At 38.1% G+C, this 12,204-nt stretch overlaps 1 protein-coding gene across 2 annotated transcripts in view; it reads right to left on the bottom strand.

Annotated features, from left to right (window-relative positions):
- The window catches only part of LOC137637030 (uncharacterized aarF domain-containing protein kinase 2-like), a 190,853-nt gene that overhangs the window by 46,289 nt on the left and 132,360 nt on the right, over nt 1-12,204 (bottom strand). For both annotated transcript variants that reach the window (XM_068369341.1, XM_068369340.1), the window contains exon 8: nt 8,456-8,573. In XM_068369341.1, the coding sequence (XP_068225442.1) occupies nt 8,456-8,573 (118 nt within the window). The remainder of the gene's footprint in view (nt 1-8,455; nt 8,574-12,204) is intronic.

Below are 12,204 nucleotides of genomic sequence, written 5' to 3'. Positions count from 1 at the left end.
ATGAGATAAACGGCTAGGCTCAACGGACTTATCGGCAGAATAGTCTTCCATAAGGGAGGCAAGCTTATTCTGCATGTCTTGCCGTACAACCCATTTAGGATCAACGGGAATGGTTGCGGTAAGAGACGAGGGTAACGTCTGTGACTGCAAAACCTTGCCTACAAAAAGACTCTCGGAGTCTGTGTTACGCTTTTGTTTAGGCAGCGAGCAGTCTTCCGATGACTGCATAGGGTCAGAGCTGTCCTAATAGTTAAAACCAGGACGCTGGACCTGTCCTGAAAGGACTGACTTTCGCTTAAAGGGCCTCGAAACCTTGTTCCACGGTTTCTTATGCGAAAAGCCTTCGGATGACGAGGAGAAAATCGTCTCTCTCGCCTTATGGTAGGGGTGATCTTGGTAAGATACACCTGATACCATAGAGGGAACGTCTGTTCGCTGATCAAGGCCTCTCGAACCCATAAGTCGTACGACATTACTTCTCCCCTGGGCTTGGGAGCTTGCAAGAGGTCCCGGACTAGGCGAACGACAGGCACGAACAGACGAACCCTCGGTCGAAACACTGATAACACTTTGCGCAATATCACTTTATCACTACGATTTTCTGTTTTGCACTTATTTCACTGAAATCGAATTTTTTAACAATTCACATTAGGTATGAATAAAACTGATTTCTACCTGAAGCACGCAATTCTACCCTCATCAAAAGGTTGTAATTGCGAAATCAGTCGTATAATGTAAGCACATTAATACCAGCAAAAAACAGTAAACATATTTTAAGATAAAAAAATCAGTGGCTGGGGAAGAGACTAAACACTATTTCATTCAAAATTACGTTTTCAATCTCTCACCGTACAGTGCCTTGGGACGAGAATAAAAACTAAAAACGTTTTATCCTTTCTCCCCGTACAGAGACTAGGGACGAGAGTAACTCGAGAACAACGTTACTCGCTTGGGACGAGATAAAGATCGGAACGTTCTCTCTCCTCTCTCTCTCTCCGTCTCTATCTCTCTCTCTCTCTCTCTCTTGATTTCGCACCGAAGAGAAGAGCCCACTTACCTTTCGTCAATAAACAGGTTATTTGACCAAAGGAAAAAACTGAAAGGTTTTTCAATTAAAAGTTCCTTTAAAATAGTCTTTAAAACATTTAAGCTTTGAAAGAAAAAAGAACAAAACGTCAGAATCGATTTACTCTTTCTGCAAAGTGAAACCGTGATACTCTCTCTCTATCGTAACGATAGAGCGCAAACTGCGTAGCATAAATAAACTAAACGTTAGTTCATCTTTGAAACAGTACGAAGACTACTCAAAGAAAAAAACTATCATGAAATATTTACTAAAAATATTTCATTTAATAAGTTTTAAATCATTAGCTGGTAGTATGCCTCCTCTGTAAAAGTTATTTACGATTGAAAAGGGCTCAACGTTGTTTAACTTCGGTTTCCAAGTTAGGACCGCCTACTCTCAGGAAAGGTCGCATATAAACAAATCATTAAAATTTATTTTGATGTTTATTATAAATGGAAAGCTAATCGAAGAGGCCTAATAAAGGCGGTTGAGATATAAAATATATAGAGGAAAATCTATAATTAATTTATAGCGTGATAAGATAATTGCTAAAAGCCTAAAACACACTTCCGTCTAAGGGAAGGGTTGGCCATTTAAAAGTCAAAGAAAGTCCATACTCTCTCTCTTGTCATCAAAAATTAAATCTATCCAAAAACGAGTTCAAGATTTAAGATGAAGATAAAACACCTGCACTGCGAAAGCTCAAACCAAAATGAAGTACTTCACCAAATATGTTGAGAAAACTCCAGGTTCTACAGCGAGTATTGATACGTCTTGTCGTCAACGTCGACAGAGAAGAATTGAAGGGTTTGTTTACATGCAAGAGTGGTATCTGGCCGATAGTGGCGCTGGTGGGCACACCCGCAACCTTCATAGCGATCGCTCGCGAGTTTTTGAGTGTGTTTTCTGTCAAGCCGCAGAGTTGCAGCTATTATATATTCACCGGCTAAGTTAAATATTTAAAATTCCTGAAGTTTCTCATAAAGTTATCAAAAATATGCAAAATAAAATGTATAAAGCAGTTTTTGGCAAGGACATACTGGTATGTCCATGGGGATAAAGGGATGAGCTTTGTGAAACGTACCAGTACGTCCTTTGGGGGTTAAAGGGTTAAGTAATTTAACATTTACTAACACCTTTACTGCAGTAACTTCTGTTGTTTGGATCTAGTTATCTTCGTTAAAATTTGAAATATTATCAAACTCTTCTCAATTTCTTCCCTTCAATAAATACATGCCCTTAACAAAAGAAATGGAATCTTCTAGTGGTAAGTGGTAAGAAACACCTGACTGATAAGTTACATATTGTTCATCTCTTCAGTTATCTTCATCGATCGACTGCAATCACACTGTCTCCAGAATGTTTACATACTGAGGTTAAGAGGTCTTCCCCTGGTTTTGTTAGCAATTATTGCCTGAAATGTGCATGGGAATTATTCCTGGGAAATTATGATCAGCGTTCACTTTCTGTATCGTGTTGGGGTAATATTGTGGTTTAAACAACTAATGGGAAGGATTTTTTCAATGGTTGGTGGCCAAGTTAAGAGTTTTATGAGCAAAAAGGACGCTTAGGGGAGAAGAAGGGGAAGACTATGTTAATCGATTATAGCGGGGAGGATGACGATAATGACAAGCCTTAACCTTTCGATAATGCACAAGTTCAGCCATCTTTTGACAGCAATGAATTTCACAAGATTTTGACAAAACTCTCTTCCTTTATTAAAATTCAGAAGTGCAATGAATCCTCCCTTATTAATGGTAATTCTGGTCCTTTACACACTGTTGCCAAACCTAACCTAACCCTTAAGATAAATTCAATATTAATAGTGCTGCATTCAGTAAGGGTTCTGAATGTACACTGTGCTCCACAGACTCGAAAGCCTCACACAAAGCCTCAAAAACTTTAAATACTTTAGTTCCTTCTGCTAAACCCTTGCAAAACCAGAATTCTAGTCGCTCTTTAATACAACTAAATTGTGAGGGGGAAGACCAAGTGGGTTGTCTTAATTTTAATATCCTCCCACTTGTTAAAATAAGCACTTCTGATCAGTCTCATATTACTTATGGTGATGACATGGCATATCAAATGATTCATCTAAATTCTGAGGGGGTGAACGAAGTTGCAACTAAAATAGATCATTTTCATCATTTTTCAATTGATAGTGTACGCTGTTCGCTTACAAGTTCAGCCACTAGTTCATATCACACAGTATATCTAAAAACAAAAAAAGTCCTCTATGTGCCCCAGCAGTTATCTCAATTTTCAAATGGAAAATAAACCAAGAGATCAGCTGATTTTCACGGTACTCCTGCACAACATGAAAATGAAAAAAAGGAATACTCAGAGGCCGACAATGAAAGTGAGGAATTATTATCACCTTTTCCATTTTTGTGTAATCTTATTGTTCCAATATATCATAACACATTGATTAAGGCCTTAAATATGTTGGTAAGTGATAAAAATAAAAGTTAGAAATTCCTTCCATTCAGCAATTTTCAGAATTGCCTGGTCTAATATTAGTTGATGAGATGCAGCAAAACACAGTAGCATAAAGTTTAAATTTGAGTTAATGCACCAGCCACCCATTGAGATACTACTGCTAGATAGTTATTGGGTCCTTTGACTGGTCAGACACTACATTGGATCCTTCTCTCTGGTTACAATTCATTTTCCTTTTACCTGCACATACACTGAATAGTCAGGCCTATTCTTTACATATTTTCCTCTGTCCTCACACACCTTACAAGACTGAGATTACCAAATAATTCTTCTTCACCCAAGGGGTTAACTACTGCACTGTAATTGTTCCGTGGCCACTTTCCTCTTGGTAAGGGTAGAAGAGACTTTTTACCTATGGTAAGCAGATCTTCTAGGATAAGGACACTCCAAAATCAAGCCATTGCTCTCTACAGCAGTCTTGGGTAGTGCCATACCCTCTGTATCATGGTTTTCCACTGTCATGGGTTAGAGTTCTCTTGCTTGTGGGGACACTCGAGCACACTATTCTATCTTATTCCTCTTTCTCTTGTTTTATTAAAGGTTTTATAGCTTATATAGGAAATATTCATTTTAAAGTTAACTTTTTTCCCTTGTTTCCTTTCCTCACTTGGGTATTTTCCCTGTAGGAGCACCTGGGCTTATAGCATCTTGCTTTTCCAATTAGGGTTGTAGCTTAGAAAGAAATAATAATAATACAGGGAATGCAATCTTGTAGCCCCTTAGTTCCTGATGTAGGCTATAGACATCATATTGTCCAAAAATACCAACACTGTCTTCCTTACTATTAGTGGTTCCTGAACTTGAAGTCTTGAGCATGGCTAGTAACTGAGGGCAATTGATGTGTAGCTTTGTTTCCTGTGGAGTTCATTTTCCTGGGAGATGTACATGATCCACAGTTGCTTCCTACCCTTCCTGTGAAACATCTGTGAACAGGGATAGGTCTGGGATTTTCAACTCTACTACGACTCATGACAATCGATTACAATGATCCCACTAGCTCAATCGATGAAGTTGCTTCATTATTGGTAGGATTTGGCAAAGCCTCAGAAGTCTATCTCAGTGCTGAAGAAAGGTTGCTACCGAGTCTACTAGAATCAGCCAGTCATACAGGTATCTTAGGAGATGTAAGTCAATCCTGTGAGGCTAGTTAAGTTGCCTGGATAGGTCGTCTTCTTCCAATGTGACTTGAGATAAAAATGAAAAATCCTTATTTTCAGAAGGCCAGCAGTGACAAATTTCATGCAGGAGATCATCCACAGTAACATTGACATGCTTTTGGATTTTTTAACCTTTGTAGCGAAAGAAGAAAATACTTGCTCCTCTTTGATGGAAAAACTTGAAAAGGAAACTATATAGAATCTTGAGTCGGATCCAAGAGGGACTTCTTTGAGTTTGACTAAGAAGTAAGATACCCAGTCAACATAAAATCTGAGTAACCAAACTTGTTGAACTTGAATCCTCTCCAATGAATCACATAAAATTAGCCAATCGTCAAGGTACAAAAGAACTCTTAGTCTTAGTAACCTTAACCATTTCGAGATGGAACCAACATTCTGGTGAAAAACTTTGGAGCTGTCCTGAGTCTAAAACATACCCACTTTAATTGGTACACCTTTCATTTATTGACAAAGTGAAGGTATGTCTTTGAATTAAGATGAATCAGTATGTTGAAATATGCATTAAAGAGGTCTATCGAGAACATCAAATCTATTAATTTGATCGCTTCCAGAACTGTTGAGGATGTTCCCATGGAGAACTTTGTAAGCACTGTGAACTTGCTAAGTGCTGGGACATCTAGAACTGGTCTACAACCTCCTAAGCTTTTGGAGAACCCCAAGGAAGGGTTTATGATTTCTTCTATCACATCCTTCTCTAGAAATTTCCCAATTTCAAGTTGCAGTAACTGAGCTTTTGCTGTATTGGTAGGATAACTTGGAAACTGGACTGGTTTCTTAGATAACACCAGATATTACATTCCTATATCCACTATTATCAACAACAACTCTTTACAATCTATTAGTCAAAAATTCAATACTGATGTTAAGAAAAGATCTTCCTACTCACAATCATTTAAGTTTGAAAACAAGGGCCTCATGATTAACACAGTTGAAGGCAGCATTAAATCAAGATCAATCCTACGCACTTCCTGGCCACACTCAAGGGATTTCTGTACAGCACTAGAGTTCGTATGAAGAGCATCACATGCTACAAGGCCTTTGCAAAAGCCAAGTTAGCAAGAACAGGTTTTTTGGCACTTGTTGGAGAATTGATATCACTCAAATGAGTAAATGTGTTTCTGGTATCTGCAGCCCAAATAATTACCACCTAACTTCCAGTGATCACATAATACCTAAAGTTTATGAACAAATTTTGGCATAACATTTAAATAGGTAAGCTGAAGTAGATAATCTGTTCCTATTTTTCAGTTAGGTTTTTGCGAGGACCTTGAAGCATGTGATGCCTTTCTGACAATTTCCAATGGTCGTGGTCATAAAGTTAATATGATTGGCCTTGATTTTAGTGCTGCCTCTAACTGTGTTAACTATATGGCCCTAGTTTTCAAACTCAAACAGATGGGAGTAGGGGAGTCATTTCTCAGGATCACTGAATTTTTAAGAAATAGATTGAAAATACTTGTTGACGGGCACCATAGTGACTATAGAAATGTAATATATGGTATTCCTCAGGGTACTGTTTTTGGCACATTACTTTTCCTACTATAGCCTATACGCATATGTGGTTTGGCTAAGAAAACAAGCTTGCTGCATATGTAGATGGTGCTACTCTCTTTGCATCAATTCCCTCTACCAAATGTAAATCTGCTGTTGCTGAATCTTTTAATAGAGATCTAGCTAAAATTAGTGCATGGTGCAAATTATGGGGCATGAGATTTAACCGTAACATAACTCAAAGTATAATTGTAAGTATGTGAGTGACAGTAGCTCCTCAGTATCCAGATATTTGCATTAAAAATGTTTCTTTAACTATATTATCATCATTATTATCACCTCCTACACCCACTGACGCAGAGGGCCTCGATTAGATTTAACCAGTCGTCTCTATCTTGAGATTTTAAATCAATACTTCCCCATTCATCATCTCCTTCTTTTCACTTCTAGTCCTGGGTCTTCCAACTCTTCTAGTGCCTTGTGGAGCCCCGTTAAAAGTTTAGTGAACTAATCTCTCTTGGGAGTTTGAAGAGCATGCCAATAACCATCTTCCATCTACCCCTCACCATGATCTCATTCACATATGGAACTCAAGTAATCTCTCTTGTAGTTTCATTCATAATCCTATCAAACCATTTAGCTCCCAATATCCTTCTGAGGTCTTTGTTCTCAAATCTACAAAATCTGTTGGATATTGTTTAATTGTCTTACCATGACTCACGTCCATACTGTAACACCAATTTCACAAACTGATATATAGCCTGATTTTTATTTGAAATTTCAGGCAATTGGATTTCCAAATTTTACTTAACCTAGCCATTGTATGATTATCTTTTTTCAATCTTTCATTAAACTCTAATACTAAATATCCTGAATTAAACATTATAGTTGCTAAATACTTAAAAGATTCTACCTCATTAATCCTTGTAAATTTGCTTTTGAGAAACACATTTGGTTTGTTTTTTCTTCAATTGCACAAAACATTAGCTTATTGAGGAAGACTTTCAAGTTTTTCAGCGATCAGTCTATACTGAAGAATTTTGTTTTAATTCTTTCATTCTACCTTCTTTCATGTATTGTTCTCTCTGGTCTTATGCTGCTCACTCTAACCTCATTTTGTTCGACAAAACCTTGCTGTTTTATTAAATTTCTCATGCCTAACCTGAACATTAATCTATGGCACCGTCGTTCAATTAGTTCTCTATGCACGTTGCAAAGGATTTTTCATGAACCTGACCATCCTTTGCATTCAGACCTTCCCAGACTGTACCATCCTGTACGTAGTACTATGTATGAAGTTAATTCTATCAGTCTTGCTTTCTTCATCAATACATACATACATACATATACCAAGGCACTTCCCCCAATTTTGGGGGGTAGCCGACATCAACAAATGAAACAAAAACAAAAAAGGGGACCTCTACTCTCTACGTTCCTTCCAGCCTAACAAGGGACTCAACCGAGTTCAGCTGGTACTGCTAGGGTGCCACAGCCCACCCTCCCCCGTTATCCACCACAGATGAAGCTTCATAATGCTGAATCCCCTACTGATGCTACCTCCGCGGTCATCTAAGGCACCGGAGGAAGCAGCAGGGCCTACCGGAACTGCGTCACAATCGCTCGCCATTCATTCCTATTTCTAGCACGCTCTCTTGCCTCTCTCACATCTATCCTCCTATCACCCAGAGCTTCCTTCACTCCATCCATCCACCCAAACCTTGGCCTTCCTCTTGTACTACTCAGTATTCTACGAGTTTTTATTTAATGCAACCAGATTGCACAATGATCTTCCTAGTCAGACAGTTGAATCAGTGAGTGACCTATCAGAAGTTAAAACTTGCTGTAAATGTTCTAAGTACAACAGTATGACAAAGGTCTCTCGTCATGGTTTATAAGTTAAAGATTAGTTTAACAATATGTATTTTTAAATACTTTATATTTTTTCATTACTTCACATACATAGTTTATTTATTGCCTTATTTCCCATTCTCACAAGGCTAATTCCACTGTTGGAGCACTAGGGCTTGTAGCATCATGATTTTCCAACTGGTGTTAATTTAATTAGTAATAAGATATATATATATATATATATATATATATATATATATATATATATATATATATATATATATGTGTGTGTGTGTGTGTGTGTGTATATAGCTACTGTATACATAAAACAATGAATAAACAACAAAACAAGTTCTTCTTGTTATCAACATACCTGACCAGACATAACATCTGCAAATTCTTCAACACATTGGCGTAAGGAGAGCCAGCGTATTGGTGGATAAATGAAGGTCAGAAAGGAAGCACAGCCTTTTAATATTGTCAAATCTCTCCTGTTAAGAAATAAAAGAAAATAGTGTTTTTAATCTGCAACTAAGGAGAATCTCTAAAACATTTATTTAACAGAGAAGCCATTATCTCAGATGAGTTAATCTACTTGTACATAAAAAAAAACTTCCGTACGAAAGTTATTAATGTGCCAAATGAAACGGAAGATTGTCTACGGGTAACAGCATGGATAACGTTTCTATTACCAACCTGTTAAATCACAGTGCAAAATTTCATGAATAATTCATTAAAAGCACTGAATACAAATAATATTCCTTTTAGAGCGTATTTCATCTTGGCACCAGTTGTCTAGGTCAGGAATGGATTCTTTAGAACTTTCCAAAGCTGATCCAAACATGGGGTGTAAAGTAAAATATTACTTTCAGGTTGCTAAGACATTTGAAAAGTTAAGAACAAGGACCTCTACCACTTAAAATATTAACCAATTTGCACTAATAATTCTTAATAATAATCTTTAGTAATGTGATTCACAATGAACACAGTAAATCTATAACCTTTTTTAATCTTACTGAAAAACAGCCCACCTCCCTTTATATGATTTTCTAATTTTCATTATATATTCAGCTCATTTCCCCAAATATTCTACTTTAAGATAATGATTACACAGGTCTACCATACTGGGCATTTCCTACTTTTAATCTGTGATTACACTGTGGCCTAAGATATAGAACCAACATTCTTGTTATCTATAGAATGAACTAAAGACGAAATGCAAAGAGGTCAAAATTAGGCAGTTCTACTGCATCATATAATAATGGCAACTCCTCTGGCTAAGCATCTACAAATATATTCTTAATCAAACATCATCTAAGTTTCACCAGGTCAATTTGGGACATAGTTATAATTAAACACAGCAACACTCACAATAACTTCAAAACAACTTTTGATATACCTGTCAGCCTACATGTGGATTGGAGCAAACTTCCAGACACTCCATAGAAGACAATACCCTATAGGACCACCTGGTAGTTCATATATACATATATACCTTGGCCCAATAGTGCCTCGCTTAGTCAACTTGTACATGTTTCTGCCATACTGTATACACAAAGAAAAAATGTACATGTACTCAAATATCGAACACTTTTGATTACCATCTTTGTTGTTTATTTGCTATTTCACAACCATAATTCTCTATAAATCAAAAGCATTTGACTTAAATCTTAATGGAAGGCCTCATATAAATGAAAAGAATTTATTTTTCCCATATAAATGAGGTCTTTTCACTAATCATGAGCTCATTAAGTGCCTTTCTTTGTTGGTACCCTACAAGATTTTGTTTTAGTCAATGGTAAGGCATATTTCTAATCCTGTAGTTTTGATTGACCTCCTTGGAGGTTTGTGCTCTGGCTTCAATAGATCAAGCACTTGACTCAGATAGCTAGGCCACTACCAATAAGGGAGATGCACCTGACCGGGCAGGTGCTACCACTAGTCCCAATGGTAGTAAGGTGTAGTGGAATATTACTTTTTGGTGGAACCTTAACACCTAGAGCATAATCAATTTGCTGATTAAGTAAATTATTTGCAAAGCATACGCTAATGGCATTTCAGGTTAATGGTGCCCACAGCAGGACGTGGCACCAAATGAAATACTAGCATGGAGGTGATGCTGATGAACGTTGCACAAGTGCCTCAACAGCCATGCAGTATACAGCACCTGGTCTGTTGGCCGCCCTCATTTCATTGCGGTGCTGCACTAGCAATGTCTGTCAAATACCCTGGCTGCCTATTTCTCAGGCAATCAAATGGCTATTACTTACTGAGCCAATTCCAAAGGGTACAATGAAGTTAGTGGGACCATCATCGGCTGTTGACAACCACTGTCAACCTACGTTGCCAGGAGGGCATAAGCCCTCCAGAGATCCCTAGATAGTGCACCGAGATCTATGCTTAGAGAGTATTACAAGCCAGCTGGACACCCCCAAGGTAACTCCTGTGAGGGACAACAAGGTGCTCCGGATATAATTGGAGGCTGTCAGAAACGAATGCCACTCACCAAGTATTATCCTCTCACCGGGACGAAGTTAAAACCACTGGCGTCCACCTCAGAGAAGAGCGGGAGATTTATTGGAAAAACATAGAGCGGATGGTTAGAAGCCCGGACTGCATAGCAGTCGGCTTGTGTGGCCTGGAACACACTTCCCCCAGCCAAGGAGATGACAAAAGTTATCCTTTCATCATCAAGCATGACAAGCACATAATACTGCATCTCACGCTAGCAGCTAGAGACACCCAATCATTGATGAGGGGCCTGGCCGTTTTTCAGGGGGTGGGATTTGACTGGCGACATAAGATCCATTTTCACTGTTTCACTGACTTACTGGCAGACTACCGGCATTGGATAAAAAAAAACTCCCTAATATGATCTTTGGAATTACCACCACCATTCTTAGTGACCCAGATGCCACGAAGTTGACCAGACTAGCGAATCTACACCGTTTCGTGTTAAGAGTCAGATCCTTCCTACTTGTCCAGATAACATGGGGATGGGGGGGAGGGGGGACTTATCATCTGAGAGAACAGGCAGCTTGGATACCTGAGGCCAGAGGCTCCCCATCCAGGCTGTACTTATAGCTGCAACCTGTAATACCCTAGCATTCTACTGCTATGGATCATAGTCACCATTTTCCTTCCCTAGATATGGGAAGCCTGTATATATGTTGCAAGTTATAGGTCGAATACCCTAATTAAATGTTGCAAAAGTTTAAAAGTTTAGCTGTAAGTGTGCTGCTTCAATATAGGGAGCATACCATAACTGAATGTTGTAAAAGTTTAGTACCAAGTGTGCTGCATCAATTTAGGGTGCATATTCTAATTGAATGTTGCAAAACTTTAGTATCAAGTGTGCTGAAAGAGTTTAGGGTTCATACCCTAATTAAATCCAGTGTTGCACCGAAAGTTATAGGAACTTTAAAGGGAGAGTAAAAAGTGTGTCTGAAGCTTTCAAAAGATGGAAGTGTCAGAGCATCAGAAAACGGAAGTCTAGTCTGCACCTGCGCTCAGCGGGAAAGAGGACTTAATGCAGAAATCCAAACTGAAAAGATGTGTTGCTAATACTCTGTGGAAGATAGTGCTTATACAGGTAACCTTCTACAGCGTATTTCCTTTGTTTAATTACTACACATGGTCAACTAGCTTACATTAATCCATCTAGTGGCCGAGCCTAATTGAGCCGGGATGACTACCATCCAAATCATGATTCAAGCTTTAGTTTCCTGAAGTTAAAGTGAAAATTGACTTTGTATTCTACAGCAACCATAAAATAGTCACACGATAAAAAGGCTTAAAAAGTTTATCATGGGCACTTGATACCTCTGACGCTGGAGGTCTGATAAGCAGAACTGTAACGTGAAATTTTAGCAAATATTATGCAAGAAAAAGAAAACTAAACAGCTAAACAAAACTTACGAAGTTATCCTAGGGTTCTCAGTGTTCTCTTGATTTCACTTTAACTAAACACCTACAAAGCAAAATAGTAAAGGCGTATACTAATTTGTAATTCCACTATGATTTATTCCTTAATAATTGAACTACAGTACTAACACTACAATTCATAGGAATTCCAGAAACAGATAAACTGAATTAAAAGTTAAATAAGTCAATTGAATCACA

This window comes from Palaemon carinicauda, unplaced genomic scaffold (assembly GCF_036898095.1).
Source record: "Palaemon carinicauda isolate YSFRI2023 unplaced genomic scaffold, ASM3689809v2 scaffold5, whole genome shotgun sequence".
NCBI lineage: Eukaryota > Metazoa > Arthropoda > Malacostraca > Decapoda > Palaemonidae > Palaemon > Palaemon carinicauda.
This window is presented reverse-complemented; position numbering and strand designations above follow the sequence as displayed.